Genomic DNA, 17,759 nt, shown 5'->3' with positions numbered 1-17,759 from the left:
TTTCCCACAGGGCCAGACTAGAATAACAATGGCACTTCAAAGTCAGTCTGTATGCAGTGGTGGAAATAAACAAACCCACAAATTCTGTTGGAGAAGCTGAGTTCAGCACTGTGTCTCACATCTTTGACCATCTAAATATGCCTTCATGCTTGTAGTTCTGGGACTGTGCATGGTTTCCAAAAATTATTTTCAAGTTGCAGAATATGGAAGAGATCAATTATATCAGAGAGATCAATTAATACTCAGTAACTGCTCCTAAAAATGTGTATCGATTAAACAGACATTTAAGAATATATTTATTCTCAGACAGCATGAAACAGCAGAACTACTGATTAAGTATTCTTCAATTAAAAAAAACAAAAAAACCCTTTTTTTTTCAGTTATTTTACTAAATGTTGCAATATGATATGCAATACTTAGTGCTCTATAGGGCATTTTAATAACTGTCAAGGAGTCAAGCATTTTCAGTTAAGAACAAAAATCTATGCAAATATATCTTTAGATGTTGTGACAATATGCATAATTCTTCTTTGGGAAGTCAAAATACAGATAACAAATCACAATTAGTTTGATTTAAAGCGTTAGATAGATTATTGGTGAAGTCAGCTCGATTCAATTAAATCATGACTTTTGCAGATAGAGGCGGTTGAATCTGTATGTAATCGATGCATTGATGCAATGAATGAGTAATTAGATCCATATGAATATCCTCTGTTACAGTCACCACTCTAACACTCAAATGCAGACTTGCTGTTTGCATACAATACTATTTTTAAGCAGATACTGGGTTTATAGATAGTACAAATCTCTCTCACTCTCTACAGTCTCAGAGTATTCAAGAATAGGTTGAAGTAAACATGGAAATCTTTGCCGTGATCATAACCCTGCATTGAAATGTACATATCCTGCAGAAATGACAGCCAAAGAAGCTGAGGCGTCACTTTCTTGCTCAGAAACTTCTCTGCCAACCAATGTTGTGACGCTGGCTCATGTTCAACACCCACTTCAGCTGACAGCATTAAAAGGGAACACGACAAGTTAAGCAGATCTATCTCGCCTGTTTTGAAGCGTCGTCTGAACTGGCTTTAAAGCTACTCAGTATGCAGCTCCCCATGCTTGTCTGTGACTTTGTAACCCCTATCACAGAGCATGGCCGTTCCATTTATCTCTGTGTCAGGCTTACTCCACAGATACAGTCCTATTGGTCAGACACATGATCTCACTTGCTCACAAAACAACTGTGCGAGTATTTTGTCATCCTGAAAGGGTTCAGTTTTTGGGTTGATATAAGGTAATAAAAACGCAACAGCATGCCAAGGTGGCATGTGTGAGTGCACGTTTGCACATGCACACATTGTCTGATACCTACAGCTGACATTTTAGCATTTCTTAACTTATTTATTGGAACAGCGAGGGGAAATTGAGAGCTCTTTTGTACGCGAGTAAGAAGGCTGAAGACAGGGGAGTTCAGTTTCTCAATTAATGAAGGCAAAATAGCAAATGTGGCCTATATACTCATATTGTAAATCACTGTTTACATATGTGCTCAAAAGACATCTATTTACTTTTATTGCAGTCCTCTTTGTGTGTGTTTGTGTACAGAATTCCTCTTTCATTCACAATTTAGAGGCTGAAATTGTCCAATGCCCTATTTAGCTGCGCTGCCTTGAGCTCTTGCAAATACTTTAATTTGCTTACCTTCTCAATAGGTGTATTTGCACATTGGTCTGGTAGTCCCTACAATAATTTGCACCCTTTTTTCACCTCGCCAAATACACCTACCACAATTGCTTTGACAACTGAACACATTTGCAGTAAAGCCCCTCTTTTGTCTAGCATCACCTTAGTAACAAGCAGGATGAAGTCAAAATTGGATACTGCAGCAATAATAGACCGGATTGCATACAAATAGATGGAGAGCAGTAGCATTCGTCAGGGTGACCAAAGACTGGCCGAGCAAATGTCCACACCAACACACAAGGGAAGATAAGATACATGGTGTTTGAGCTGAAAATTGTGAGTAAATGTCCTGTCAGTGGGGTGATAAAAGTGTTTGTTGACTTTTTTGTTGTGCCTGCTCCCTGTTTCTCTACTTTCTTCCAGCCTGGATAAGATTCTTGCTGCCATGACAATTGCTGCAGAGAGGAACAATAAAGAGAGGTTTGCTCCAATTGTAGAAGGACTGGAGAACCACGAAGCCCAGCAGCTCCAGGTTAGGAATCGCATACCAAAAAGCAGATAACATCACTGTCTAATATTCATTATGCATTCATCACTGCACTTTTATTGGATTGTTTCTTTTGAAGGATAAAATGACCTTTATGGGTCACTGGCCAATACAGTAACCACTGTCACTCTATAGCACTGTTCTGATTACTGTATTATTCTGTGGTCCAATATACATTTCAGGATGCTTTGAATAGTCATGCACACAGATTCAAACTTAAAACTTATTTGCGAAAGCAAGTTTTGCCATGTACAGTCGGCAGAAACCTGGTACAGTCCAGTGTCATTCTCACAAATTCTGTTTTGTCACAAAGACCATGTTTGATGGCAGGAAAGACTGAAACTGACAGTTGTGTCACTCTGTGGCCCATTGTACCTCAGCCTCAGCTGTCGTCATACATGTGTTTTTCTCTGCTTCTCTTCCTGTCTTTGGTTCACTTGTCAACCCCCCTGCACTGCCTCTTGCACATGATGGGATGTGATCGCTGGGCAATTGAAATGCAGCCAGAGCTCCATCGCCACTGCTTTAATCAAAAACACCTGCTTCATTGAGCACCTCTACTGAACTACCCCATTCTTTTTGCCAACACCTGAAAAATGATAATAATAAAAGGAGAGATGTTGAGTTCCTCTAAGTTTTTTTTTCTTCCTCCTCTCTTTCTCGCATTTTTTCCTCCTCTCACTACCTCGCTCATTTTTCCTCACATCTTACAAATACTTCCCCCATGCTGCTGTCAAGTTGGGTCCCAGAGGACTCTTTGTGAAAGGGCAACTAAAGCACCATACCTCTCTTAATTTTCACTAGTATTCTTCAGCAGCAGGAAAAACTATACAAGAGCAATAAAAACGCTGCTTAAAACATGTTTTTGTGAAACCAAAAGCTGGGAATTACTTAAGGAATTACTTTTTTAACTGCAGGGATTGTGAAGTCATGAAGGAAAAGTCATGAAGGAAACTGATGAGGCGGGCGGTGGAAGCGAAAGTAGATATTCTTTTATTAGGAGGCGGTTGTTTTTCCTTTAAATTTTGCCGTTAATGAAATGAAGCTCTGCTAATTGTGAAGTAAATTAAAATGCTTTGCTGATGCAGGGGGTTCAAGGAAATTAATAGACTTTTTATCCAAAACCTGTGATTGGCTGTAGAACTAGACTTTGCTAATGTGATTAAAATGTGTTTTGCCGTAGTTCAGGCTATGCTTGTCTGCTGAGCACAAGAGAAACTCTGCATTTCAACTTTAAAACCGTCCCAGCAGTGCCACTTTTAATTATGATGTTTGGAACCCCCCTATGGCACCACTGCAGCTCTCTAAACCTAACACAGATAATGCCCCCCCACCCCCAACACAACCACTTCCCACTCAACAATACAGGAGTGAGGTACTGGGTTTGAGGTGCTTGATGTAAGCATCAATCTGTATGCAGGAGAAGAGAAAGAATATTTCATGAGCAGCAAGGCTTTCCTCACTCACGTGAATTCGGTGCAGATTTGGTGGAGTTTCTTTTATGTATCTGGCCTCTGGTGGATACAGTAAAATGTCAGGTTTCAATGCACAGATCTTGCTTAGAGGCCCCCACGCTTTTTTGGAGCATGGAGAACTCTGCCATGTTTCTCTTGTCTGGCAATGATGCCACGTACTCAATGATGGTGCGTCCTTTACTGCAACAAGCTTGTGCTTTCCTAAGGGAATATACAGTATCTTATATCCGCATCGTATAACAACATGCACTCTTCCCCCATCACCTGGCTAACAAACTTGTTTGTTGTACTGCTGCTACAACTTTATGGTAACAGAAAAACAAACCAGATAGCTTTTGTTCTGCCTTTCATCCGACAAAAACTTAAAAAGTAAAAGTAAAAGTAAAAAGAAAGTATTGCGTATATGCAGACATTACATGGTTCTGCAATTGTTAGAAAACAATTTAAACCCAGATATAATAAAACTGAACCATTAAACCAGACAGAGTCAGCATTGTTGTGGCTCTTATTAATAACACATACAAGCCAACAGCGCAGGGTCAAGGTTTCAGGAGACAATGTTTCCCATCGTCCATGGGAATCCTTCAGTCTGCTATCGATCGTCTGTCCAAGGAAAACTGTCTTATCCATGGCTTGCTCCCCTGAAACACCTTACTGCTCATTATAATTCATCAGCGATATCCTCTTAACCCCCTCCTCCACCCAACACACACACACACACACACACACACACACACTCACACACACTTTGAGGCTTTTTCCTTACCAATAAATCCATTAATAATGCACACCTAGTCAATAGACACCCCAGACCTGTACTTTCTACCATCTCTCTTCTGATCTCTCTCTCTATACCTTTCTCCCCTCATTGTTGCAATCCCTTTTCTGTAGGTTTTTGGAAAGGAAATCTCTTTTGTATCTAATTTTCCCTCTTTCTCTGTCATTTTGTCTGTCTACTGCACAGGTTGCTTGCATGCAGCTGATCAACGCCCTGGTCACCTCCCCTGATGACCTGGACTTCCGGATACATCTACGTAATGAGTTCTTAAGATGTGGGCTCAAGAAGACCCTACCTGTGAGTTATCAAACTGTCAGACAGCACATGGTTAGATTATGCACATGCATGAAAAATGCATCAAGTTGTGCTCCTGACTACTGACTGAAAGAGGTTGTGGACCAAAGTTATACTTCTTCCAGTCCTTTTGTCACAAACACAACACTATTGCTTCTGTAATTCTACGTACTTTGACTTATTTTTACTAGTACTGATTCCTCGGCTCTTTGAATACATTTTATATCCACTTAGCAGATTTACAGCATAACACATTACAGCTTGAAAGTTAAGTTAAGTGTCCAACCTTGGTTAAATTCAAAATAACAGAAAGAAATCTTAGACTATAGATAACACATGGCCAAACAGCATTTTTAGTCATGCGACAACTTCAAAATGCATGAGATATGAATGCTTTTATGCAACTGTGTTCAGATTAAACAATCAGGCATTCAAATCAAATAATCTGTGAGTAAAATTAAATCCTACTCACAAGATTTGAGAGCTGAATGAGTTAGTTAGTGACTTCAAATCCCAAAGTTTCGACTTGTCACATGACACAAATTATATGAATAAGAATAGGTTTTGTTATTATTAACTTAATCAGTAGTAGTAGTGGTATAATTAGAAGTAGTAGTAGTAGTAGCTTGTGTCAAGTTTGATGCAGTGCTAGCCCCTCATCACACAGGTCGTCCTGGCATCATTATCAGCAAGCCTCCACATCTTCACACGAGGCGAAGGCAAACGAGCTCCAACTCATCACTCAAGCTCTCATTTGTAGCGAGTGGGGTGAACGTGTCACAGAGCCAGTTGTTAATAAGTCATCCCAGCTGCTCCTGTTGATTATTACTGTCATTACTTTAATTATCTTCAATTCTGCCCCCTGATATGAAAGAGCCTCAGTGTACAGTCATTTATGAATGCCACGTTCACCGCTTTTTAATGCCGACATTCAAACTGACACTCTTTCATCTAATTATGAGTTATGCTCAAGAGTCAGCGTAGCTGTTGGCAAAGAAAAAGTGAACTCCACCGAAAAAGAAAGCACAATTTGTTTTGTTCTTATAGTCCTTGACACATGTATTTGGCCCTCCTCCTCTTCCCTTTTTTTTGGTGGCATTTTGCACCTCCCTCCGAACCTGTGTTGCTTAAGACAGATGGTGCACCCAAAAAACAGTGCAGGGTGATTGATACCTGCAGAAATTGGGTTACATTTGGCCCTGTCTCCGTCTGTAAACTCCACTGCCGGTGATTCATAGAGAAGTGGTAAAGAGCACTGCCGTAGCCCCTCGTGGCTTGAACAGGTGTGCAGGAATAAGTACTGTCTGGAATACCTAGTGAGAGGGTTCAGGGTGTCTCAGTTCCCAGTTCCCTGTACAGCTGGAACAGGAAAACTAATACTCTTGTATTACAGTTTTTTTTACAATAGGCCTGATTAACAGTGACATATAAAAGTTTGACAAGACTCAACAATACAAATACTACAGAAATCAATTGTTAGAGTATCTAAATTATGCCTTGCAGGAGCTATTGCAAACACTGCAACACGGCAAAATGACCTTTTGTATAACTTCATAATTTTCAGCTATCTTCTATATGTCGAACTCATTCTAGGAGCTAAAAGAGACGGAGGAGCTAGACATCCAGCTGAAGGTGTTCAATGAGAACAAGGAGGAGGACTCTATCGAACTCTCCCATCGCCTTGATGACATCCGAGCTGAGATGGAATATCCTTTTGTGTGAATATACAGATGAATAGGTCTGCAGAACTATCAGCGAGAGATGAGTGTATATTGTGGGTTTGGTCAAGCTTTATAGGCTAAAGCCCTTCGTGGCTTGGTTCATTAGAGAAGGATTTGAGGAGCCTGAGCACAATATCCAGCTCCGTCTCTGACCAGGTATACTAGGTAAATAACCCTGTCATCTTAACCTCCCACCTGTTCACTCTTCTTTTTATTTACTCTTCTCCTCCTCTCCTCTCCTCTTCACTTTTTGCCCTTTGTCTGTTAGTACTGGGTTAAGTATGTTGTACCTACAGTTGTAAGACTCAAGAAGACGATATCAAACAGGCATATGCTTTCCTCTTCTTACCATTCACTATGCACAGCAGACAATTAAACATTTTTATATGGAGGCATATTATATTATATGGTCATGGTTTCTTTCTGCTAAAGCATTATTACTCCTTCTCTTTCTGTTCTGCTTTAGAAATGTGAATTTTCTCCTCCAGCTCTCTACCAATGTCCTTTTAAACTCCAAACATGCAGTGTAGAAGTTGATAAGGTGAGCAGTAATTTAGTCCAAAGTTGGAAACTTCTTCAAGCATCCCAGAGAAGAACCCTTTAATAATTCACAAATCTTCTCTAAGGCTATGTATGCTTGGCTGACATCGCGAGCAGACAAACCAGACGCTGACATTGTTATGCAGATGTTCATTCCCGTAACCTTTTTCTTTCACCAAGTCCCGCAGTTCTAGCACTGCTGTGAGTGACAGTTTCTGTTGACACATGTAGGTGAGGGGAGGAGGTTGTGGATGTGTGTGCATGAGGAGAAGATGGAGAGAAAAAAAAAAAGTGCACCTGGATTAATGATGTGCTTGAGCAGGTTCACAAATGAGAAGGCCCAATGTTTGTTTCCAAGGACAATGTGGTATTGATCTGCGAGCTCTGAGCATGATTCGAATGCCTAGGCTACCCTTTGTCCCCTTGCCTGCGTAGCACACACACAATTACACACACACACACACACACACACACACACACACACGTATATGCATGATATCATGCAGGTAGTTCTTCTACTACCTGAGCATTGCATATGTGTCTTGTTTCTTCCAGCAGTTTCATGAATATTAACCTGGCGAGTCTCCTCTGTGTCCGGCCCAGGTCCAGGTGCCGAGGAGGTGACTCTAGGCCACTAATGAATATTAATGAGCTGTGGAATGGTGATTGATTGACCCCACCACTGACTGGCCTACGTCACACTTGACTGCCACTCATGTTTATTCATTATTTGGAGAGGGAGTGTAAAGACAGAGAGAGAGGGACGGAGAGCGACAAAAAGAGCGTAGAGGGGGATGTCATCGAATGGATTGGCATTCTGCATTAGGTTTATGTCTGCAGCTTAGTGATAGATGAAGCTAGTTGGATACTTTCCCAGTCTGAGCTCCTTCTCATGTCCTCTCAAATGCTGCTGTGGTGAGGCTATAATTGAATCTCACAGGATTGGTAATTCTCCCAGGCTTCATACTCAGCTAATACAAGGGAGGGAAGTGATACCATAGAGAAGCCTGTATTCCCATCCCTCTCTCGCTCTTTCTCGCTCTCTCTCTCTCCAAAAATTTGATATGGGATAGGAGTTTAATTACCGACATTGTTGAAATTAATAGGAAAAGTGTCAAACAGTATTTAAAAGAATTGATCTTCTCCAATTGCAGCGGCTACAGATTGTTTTGTGTGGATGATAGCATGGGAAATGGAGAATGCAATTATGTGCTGTATTTTTTTTTATTGAGGAAATAAGTTATTGATACTCTTACAGAGTCATCCTTCATTAGCTGTTGAGGAAACCTGACAAATAGTATTAGGAAAGAAATCAAGCATTGAGAAAATCTTCAGATTAACCTTTGAAAATGTGTTAGTTGGACCCCTCTAAGCACTCATGTGGAAATCAGCTATTATAACACGTATGAATATTACTGTTGCTCTGGTGCTCTGTTAGTCTTTTTGCATGTGCATTTAACTGATATTTTCTGTACCAAAAGCAGCAGGGAGGGGAATCACAACATATGCTGCTACACTGTTGGAAAATGTCACTTCATTGCTTAGCAGTCAGTATGTTGCACTATGTAAATATTTTAGCACACATGTCAAGATCAGCACTTCATGTTATGATGGCAATCAGGTTTTCATCTCTGTGAGCTTAACAGGGCTCTGTCTCCCAAATCTTCTCTTCTCTGCATGTGTGCACATATCTGAGAGGCTTATTCCACTTTTTCAAACAAGATGAGTCTCCGTGGGGAAATCCTCCTTTCTCAAGCAAACAAATTAAATAGGCTCCAAATCATTCATTTTCCTGGGCTCTTTACTTCTTAGAGGTACACTTTTAAGAAACTATTAGAAGTTTGAGAAACGCAAGTTAGATTATTTCTAAAGTAACCTTGTACTTCAAATCAACAATTAACATAGAAATTGAATTTTGAAATATATGTACGTGCTTCTCTTCTCCTTTGCTGTACTTGAATAGGTCTTGCATCATGTTTGATTTGATGATTTATATATATATATATATCTTTTTTTTTTTTTGAAGAAATAATCCATCTAGAAATATATGTAGTCTATGATATTTGAACTTGGAAGAATGAAAATAAAGACAGTCTGATTTAACATCTGTTTTAGATTTCACAGCCATCACTACTTCCTCCTGGGGAAAGCTAACATAAGACACATAATCAATACCTTTTGCAAATTTAATAACATGAATTTTCGCTCCTGAGTACATGTCAGATTCAATCTCGGAACTGAATCTCAGCCATATTTTTGCCCTGCGAATGATCGGCTCCCCATCATTCTTGCCTTAAACATTCAAACCAGTGAGTTTTTCATATAATTGATATCCTCTGTTTTGAAATGTTCGGAGTGACAGGTAAACCAGAGGGAGCATTCTTTATTGCCAATCCCTTTCCTCAAGCTAGCTATTTACACTGCTGTAGCTCCCCCGAGAGAGAATGGATACGAGGACTCACATCTCCGTTTGCTTTTGCAGAATGATGCCTGTCAGAAAACCTTGAGGAGAGCAACTTGGGAAAATTAATAAGTAGTTTTGAAGAAATGTTGACCTTAACTGTTAACTGAATTAACTTAGAAACCTAAAAAGTTGTTTCCCTTAACCTTGCTCCTGTACTGATATGAATGAGGTGTACCATCTCCTGTCGAATATGGTGAAAGACACTGGCTCAGAGGCCTACTTCCTGTCAATACTTCAGCACCTATTGCTCATCAGGAATGACTATTACATCAGGTAAGTTCTGTCTTATTTTTACATACCACTCACTTTTTATTGACTGATGACCTCATGATACTCTACTTTATGTCAGTGTGCTTGGATACTCTTAGATGTGGGATTTTATTTTGCTTTTAATAGTAGATATGAAACACCTCACACGTCACTCTGTACTTATTTGTTCAGTCCTTACAGTAGGCATTTCCTCTGTGGGTCTGTTTGTCTGACCAATATATCTCGAAAAATACAAGCCAGGTTAAAATTTGTTTATCCTCCCACCTATCGATTTTTGACCTACCTTCACATTACTGTAACTTTTGTGTCATTTACCAAGAACTCTATCTACTGTATTAGCTCGCCTCTCTTGTTCCTAAATTCAACTTCAGTGTCAACTTCATTAAGTTCATTGTCTGAGCGGAGAAAAGGAGTCTTGCGGTCAGGTGAAACATAGATGACTCACAGGCTTAAACATAAAACACATAAAACATAATAGAATACATTGAATATGGTGTAAATATGCAAAAGGAAATGCTAAAACCCACCATGAAAGCCCATGTAAAACAATGATGATCAGGTAGCAGCATAGTACAAAACCTGGAGTACATCCATCTCAAGACAACATCGTCCCCACCAATTTTATTCAGTAGAACCACTCACTAATAAGTAGCCTCATAGTCACCAGAATGCACACTGAACTACGATTATTTGGTCATCTCTTATTGAATAGACCTGAAGACTGTTATCTCCACACATTAACCTTTATGGTTTCTGTTGAACCTCTGGCCACACCCAACATTGCAGGTGGGGAGGTCAGGTGTTGTCTGCAGTGCTTGAGACCACACCCATGTGAGCGTTGCACAGTCGTGCAGTGTGAGGTGTTGCACTGCACAGGCTGAGAGTCAGGGTACCCTTACTCTTTACTAATATCTCTCTTTTTCTACAAACACTGAAAGTGACAACACACAAATTATTAGAGTAGGGATAATGTTCTGTGTTTTGGAATTATTAAGTACTTTTAAACTGTTGGTTTAGCGTTCTACTTTGCCTTTGAAGAGCAAATATGTCAATCACTGGGCAGGAAGGCCGGCACTCCTCTGAATGGAGTGACACTGATGAATTCACTGCTGTGTCAGACCTTTTTGCAGAAATAAGACTTTAAAAAAAGGAAAGTTGGAAGACGAAGGGAGGATGAGAGGAGGAAGATGAATTTACCATAGACAACTTGCTATTCCCTTGGAGTTATGAATAATGTATTCCTCATCTATTCGGAGGAAGTGAGAAATAGAATTCACATTAACCAGCTAGTACAGCCTCGTCCACCTCAGCTCCAATGTCCATGTACCCCGCTGTAAGCCAGCAATAAGAAGGGATCAGTACCAGTGCTCATAAAAAAAATGTTTTTTTTAAATATATGTTATAGAAATACATTTTTTCCACCAGTGTTCATCACAAAAGCAAGGACAAACCCACACATGTGCACTCACAAATATTAACACCAGACATTCTGACTGAGGCATTTTATGCCCCATACATCACAGCTGTGTGAGTTAAGATGATGGAAGATGCAGTACCACAGTACCACAGTATTTCCAATAGATACTATCTATCTTTTTTTTCAGTCTTCGCCCTTAAAGATACCATCTTTTCGTGTTGTGGTTCAAATTGGGTGAATGCAAAATAGTATAGTATATCTTTAATATTTTGTCAACTTGAAACAAAAACAGTGGTAGGCAGGTCGGAGAATGTGTGGTGGCAATGCATGGCTCTCAGGTTAGATATGTTGTATAAATGTGTGACAGACTTTGGCTCTGTGATCAAAGGAATGCATGTGTGCTCATAATGTTCTATCTAAAGTAAAGGATTAAGTTGTTTTTATCATTGTATGAATTGGAACTGATAGCACCCTTGGTACCTTGATTCGTGTGTCAAATAAGAATCTACATTAAATGACAATTAATGAAATAATATAATTAGTATTCTAATAATAAGAAAGTCTAGAGTGGGCAAACTGTTGAAGTGCTCTGTCTACTGTCATTCCTCCTAACACAACATTAGTTGTTGCTCTCCCCTCCGGGGCTTGGTTTATTTTTGATAATTAATCTCTCACTGCAAGCCTAATGAATGGGAGCACATCAAACCCACCCAGTAAATATAGAGCAGATCTGCTCTTTTGGAGCCTGGTGATATGGGGATTACACTGGTTATGTGGAGCAGAGCTGGATCAAGTGGCTGGGGCTGTGCTGTACTGCAAGCTATCATTGGAAGAAATGAAGGTGCCAAAGTAAAAGAAGAGGTGGGGAATGATGCAGGGGACATATGCTAGCTTCTGGAGCCCAGCCCTGCCCACTGTGGAGGGGCCTGACAGTTCTGGGTCACTCTCTCCATCTCGAGTTATCTCCACCCAGGCCCTATCTGCTTGGTGGCGATGGAGGAAGGAGGACGAAGGGAAAATAGGGCGGCTTATTGAGATAATAATGTGGTGTACATTGGTGACAGTTGTAAGCCGAGTGCCACAGTGCTTAAGCCATGCGGGGCGATGTGTGAGCTTTCACTAGCTTGTTCCAATCATGAGTGGGCGAATCCGCCAGCTCAAGCTTAATGTATGGTATTTCATGCTTTCAAAACAGTGCACCTAAATGCTGATTTATTCTTATTTGCTTTGGCTCAGAATTTTGTGTTCTTTCATATTTCTGTTCAAAACATGATATGGCCTGTCCACCCACAAGTTACCAACAGAACATAGCCTTTGAATTTATGGGCAACAGTTAGAGTCAAAGCCTCGGAAATAAACTTCATTCCGTTTAATGTTGATGATAATAACAAGTTCATTGCATTTCTTTTTATTTGGACACATACTTAGATACATGTGCTTTTTTGGTGTTACACAAAATTAACCCACCTGACAGCAGACACTTTGCTCACAGCTCTGCCTGCTCGAATCAAGTATTACATTTTAGTAACATTAGTGCTTCCTCGTAATGCTTTCATGCAGAGCCATCAGACTGGCAGGCTTTGAAGTTCCTTATCTGCATCAAAGTTGTCATAAGATCTTTTCTGAATCTCTGAATTTCAATTATTATCATATAAATCTATTGGACAATCTCAAGGAGCTAAAAGGGCATTAAACTACTGCATATTTGCCATGCAGGGAGTTGTGGAACCTCCAGTGTTAGATTTGTCATCTTCCAGATGTAAAATTAAATGACAAAATAGGCTTGCAAAGATATCATTGTTTTCTAAAATAAGAACAGAATGTCTGTAAATTAAAGGACTATCAGCTGCCACTGGAAGCATGTTTGGAGTGTTTACTGTATATTTGTGCTTTGGGACTCATAGAAGAGCAAAGCCTCTAGTCTGTGTCCGCTGTTTGTTATTTAAAAAGGAGATGAAAGGAGTTGATGTGATTATTGAATCAGACGGCCATCCCTGCTCCAGCTGCTGATACTGTATTCCTCCTACTAGTAATGTATTCATCCTGCTCCACCTCTGTTCCAGATGTCTTAGCGCGATTGCCTAGCCGCTCACGCAAAGTGCAACAATTAGTGGGTCACACCCACATGCACTTGCACTTGCACATGGAGTTTGCACCTGTGACCGTTCCTGGTTTAGGGAATTGTTCTTTTATAATTTTAGTAGGGAATTTTTCATGAGCGGGTCAATGTTCCACATCTAGTACCTCAGTTCAAATCTCAAATTCCAATTTACAATAAATGGAGCTCGAGTCTTAGGAGGAATAAAAAACAAGTTGTTTCTGTTGCGAATATATACATCAACTTCTGGTCAATGTCATGCTTAGAAAATAATTATTTCTCAGTTTGGAGCTCGGCTTAAGCTGGCATTGTATTTGCTAAATGTCACTTGCAATTAAAGTTGATAATGTTACTGAGAAAAGGTCACATACCAACCTGTGAGGCGGAATAGGACTCTCATGCTGATTCACGCACCCTGCTCAACAACACCAAGCACTCAGTCACACTCCTAACTGGCTGACATGTTTTCCCGGTCATTGTGCTTTCAATTACACACATTACACTGATTAGATTTACATTTCAGTTTTTATGGTTGCTCTAATTGGCAAAGATGATTGCAAATTAGGCAAGAGGGCAAGCGTAGCCTTGGCTACCGTCTGTCACCTTGAAATGGACAGACTTAACGCAGACTTGGGTTCTGTGTGACCATTAATCTGCTAATTTCATGATCGGGACGAAGCAAGTGATCAAATTTAATAGGGTGCCTATTTTCTCTAGCATTACCCTTTTTGACATGGCATTTTGTGACCTCTAGCTTGGATAAGGGAACAATTTGTGGTTAATTAGCCTTGTAGAGTTTGTGTCACTCATATCTTTCTGTGGCTTGTCTAATTGTTCTGCTTTATGTTTTCTGACCCCTCAGGCCACAATATTACAAGGTGATGGAAGAGTGCGTGTCTCAGGTTGTCCTGCATCGCAATGGAATGGACCCTGACTTTGGCTACAGCAAAAGATTGGACGTCGACTTCACCCATCTAATTGGTACGCTTTTTAACAGCTTCATATTTACTCACTCAATAATTTAACACATTAGCTTGTCGTCAAGTAGCTAAAATCCTAATATAATGAACTCATCCGCAAGATGAGTTTTTTTCTTTTTAAACTATGTGCTGCAGGAGGCATATCACTGATGGTGCTAAAAATGTTTTGATGCCTCACAGTCATTCTCATTATCCTCCCAGATCCCCCTGAGATTCTTCTGACAAGCACATGCAGTGGCTTGACATATAAGATGGGGTCATCTAATTATTGATGAATAAAACATTATATCTGGTCAAATGAATTCAGTTAATTCCCAATCATTTTAAATGTTGTTTTCTGCAGCTAGGGTATTTGTTAGCTGTGTTCCTGGAATCATAGAAAAAGATCTATTTGCGCTGCATTTTTTTGGAGCAACAGAGAAAAGAATGAAATAACACCACTTTGTCTCTCTTCGTGGTGTCATTAACAGTTCTGTAACTTGCCAACAAAGGGTCATTAAAAGTTTCCAGACCTATCCACAGAGGACTGACACAGTATTAAATAAGTTTTCTCACTCACTTTACTGAGATTTAATCAGATTATTAAAAAAAAAACTTTGACGGATGTGTTTTGTTAAATTCACACAAAAGACACTTGGAATTCAATGCCACATCCATATGGGTTTTTGAAAGGTGCCTTTCCACCCTTTTTTCCCTTTTTTTTTCTTTTTTCACATTCATATTGAGTGTCAATTCCTAATAACAATTATTTTTCTAAGGGAAAATGTGTTGCGTGATCTGTGATCTAACAATAATTTACACATAAAACTTACACATACAGAGGTTTCAGCTCAAAATATGGGATTTGTAAATACACTCAAATCAAACAAAAAAACAGAAACGCAACAGATAACAACTCATGTTTTTAGGTGATGATTCCTACTATTTACACCTTTGTCATTTAGAGAAGGATGAAGAGAGGAGGAGGGCAAATGATTAGCACATCTGCATGAGCCAAGAGTTGCACAGTATGACAGATTTCACTGAATGTGAGGCAGTTATTGAACATATCATGAAAACACTTTTCCCCCTCTTGTCCCTTCTTCACAAGGTCAACACAGCAGTTGCATCAGTCGCCAAAGCTGCCCATTCTGGATTTCGTCTCTTTTTTTTCCTTGAGCAGACATTTTATTTATTATTTTTCATTTAACTTATTATTCACTGAAGTTTGCATTTCATCACAAGCATCTATTTTCTACAACTTTCAACGGGAGACATATACATAGGTCCACCAAAGAGATGAAATATCTCATCTGAAAAATGTATTCTTTAAGTAATATGCAATCATAGACTAACAAACCTTGAAAGTTAAATTACTCATTTGGGAGACAGTAAGTGCTGCCTTTCCTTCTTAAAACACACTTTTTTTCACGCATTTTTAGGTGTGATGAAATGCACCCATGATCTATGACAATCTTCAGTTGTCAACTTGTAACGGACCTAATAGACTTTTCAAGAAATCAATCATCATTCAAGAGATCAAATGAGCTCTAATATACCTTGCGAAACAAGACCCAGGTCTAATTGTAAATCTCACTAATGATGCACATCCCACCCAGAGATGCCTTTGAAGTATCTCGTGACTGTTGCTGTCTTGTCTTTCAGACCAGTGTGTGGATAAATCCAAAGTTGAAGAGAGTGAGCAGAAGGCTGCAGAGTACTCCAAAAAGGTGAGACATTAATCACTCCAACAGCCTGCTTGGTTGGCCGGCTCCCATCAGGAAAGTTTTTTCTTCCTCAGAGCTCCCAGACAAGCTATTGATTTTCCATGCCCTGATCAATACCTGGCTGTGACGCTACATGATCCGTATCAGCATTACAAGAATCAATGCCGATGTTCTGATATATACTTATTTGTGCACAGTGCCGGGGCAGAGTTAAGTTATGTGCAGACTCTTTTGATACTGTTCTGCATTTTAAGCTGGCCCTTTAAGGCTTTCTCTCTTTGTCTTACATTTCCTGTTAATGTAATTTAATTAATTCATTATTTGCTTGATTGACTGGTTGAACTTCTTATTTATTTGAGAGAATGAAGTCTGGCACCTTACCTCCAGCATATTATGTGTAATATTTAGATGTATTTTTAGGAGACTCACTATCACTGTCTGGTGACACCAAGGGGGTCCCGGATATGTTTTTTTCTTAAGAGTCCTGTCTCACCAGTCCTCCGTGCGCCCTGCTGGGCCAGTGAAATCATTGTAGCGACATGGCTTGGTTTCTGCAAAGGTTAGATCCATCAACATACATGAAAGCCAGGCCTGAAACGAAGACAAAGGACAACAGGGCTCTAGGGCCATGAGAGCTATGAATAGAAATCGGCCAGAGAGTGTAAGACAGTGTGTTTTGGTGTCTGTTGATGTACCCTGTGGCCATTCTCTGGAGACACCGTGCCGCTCACCGACCTGTGTGTGTGTGTGTGTGTGTGTTTACATCTGTGTACACGTGTTTGCTATGTGCACATAGACATACTTGTGTCTCTTTTCTTGCAGTTTGATGAGGAGTTCAGTGCACGGCAGGAGGCCCAGGCCGAGTCTCAAAAGAAGGAAGAGAAAATCAAAGAGCTGGAGGGGAGGATCCAGGCCCTGGAGTCCCAGGTAAATCTATGAAGAGAAATCCCACTACTCTGCAAAACAGTGTTACATTCCCCCAGAGATCTTTTATATTGTATGTTTTCCAAAAAAGCCTGAAAAAGAAGATGGTGAAAAATCTAATGTTCAGAAGCCCTTCTAATCAGTTTTTGAAGTGAAAAAACATCTCATACAGAATAAAAATGTTTGTCTTAAGATCATAGTTCAAAAAGTAATGGCGCCACTAGAAAAAGGGCTGATTTGGTCAGAAGGATACCTTTCCACCCCACTTACAGATGTGCTGCTGCTCTAAGTGTGAGTTATCATCCATGCAGGAACATTTGATTTAATAAAGGGTCAATCTCCTTCTTAAGTTGTAGCTCTTTTTATGGGCGAATTGCTCTCTTGAAGCTTTTCCTATGTAATTCTATCATCACAGAGATGGATTGCACGTATTTTCCTGGCCTGCACATCATTTCTTCCCAGGCAAAACCCTCCATTTTGAGCACAGAAAATGACTGCTATTTCCCCCTTAACCCAATTTCAAACACTTTAGTACTGCCTTGGGACAAAAGGGCATTTTGCCTCCCTGTTTAGGGAATTTAATATAAACCAGCATTGAAAGATGGTATAGCTACATTTATATCAGAGATTGCTTTTTCTTTCAAACATTCATCTCTGGTTGCTTATGTTGGCACTCCCCGTCTGACAGACTGCACCTGTATATGTGGTCCAGGCATCACTGGGAGTTTTCTTAGTTGTAACATACTTTCACTTCAGTGCACTAGCTATCATTCTTAGGTTCACAACAAATGCTGTTATGTAGTACAAGCTTTGTCCTGGCCAAAGTCACACAGTGTTTTTCTCCTTAAAACTTAATTTGTATGTA

The 17,759-nt window shown here is 39.9% G+C and overlaps 1 protein-coding gene across 1 annotated transcript in view; it reads left to right on the top strand.

Annotated features, from left to right (window-relative positions):
- The window catches only part of diaph2 (diaphanous-related formin 2), a 347,338-nt gene that overhangs the window by 105,835 nt on the left and 223,744 nt on the right, over positions 1–17,759 (top strand). The window contains exons 10-16 of the mRNA XM_070913036.1: positions 2,104–2,212; positions 4,667–4,777; positions 6,368–6,480; positions 9,656–9,772; positions 14,147–14,265; positions 15,909–15,973; positions 16,793–16,897. Coding sequence (XP_070769137.1) covers positions 2,104–2,212; positions 4,667–4,777; positions 6,368–6,480; positions 9,656–9,772; positions 14,147–14,265; positions 15,909–15,973; positions 16,793–16,897 — 739 coding nt within the window. The remainder of the gene's footprint in view (positions 1–2,103; positions 2,213–4,666; positions 4,778–6,367; positions 6,481–9,655; positions 9,773–14,146; positions 14,266–15,908; positions 15,974–16,792; positions 16,898–17,759) is intronic.

Source organism: Enoplosus armatus, chromosome 10, assembly GCF_043641665.1.
Source record: "Enoplosus armatus isolate fEnoArm2 chromosome 10, fEnoArm2.hap1, whole genome shotgun sequence".
NCBI lineage: Eukaryota > Metazoa > Chordata > Actinopteri > Centrarchiformes > Enoplosidae > Enoplosus > Enoplosus armatus.
This window is presented reverse-complemented; position numbering and strand designations above follow the sequence as displayed.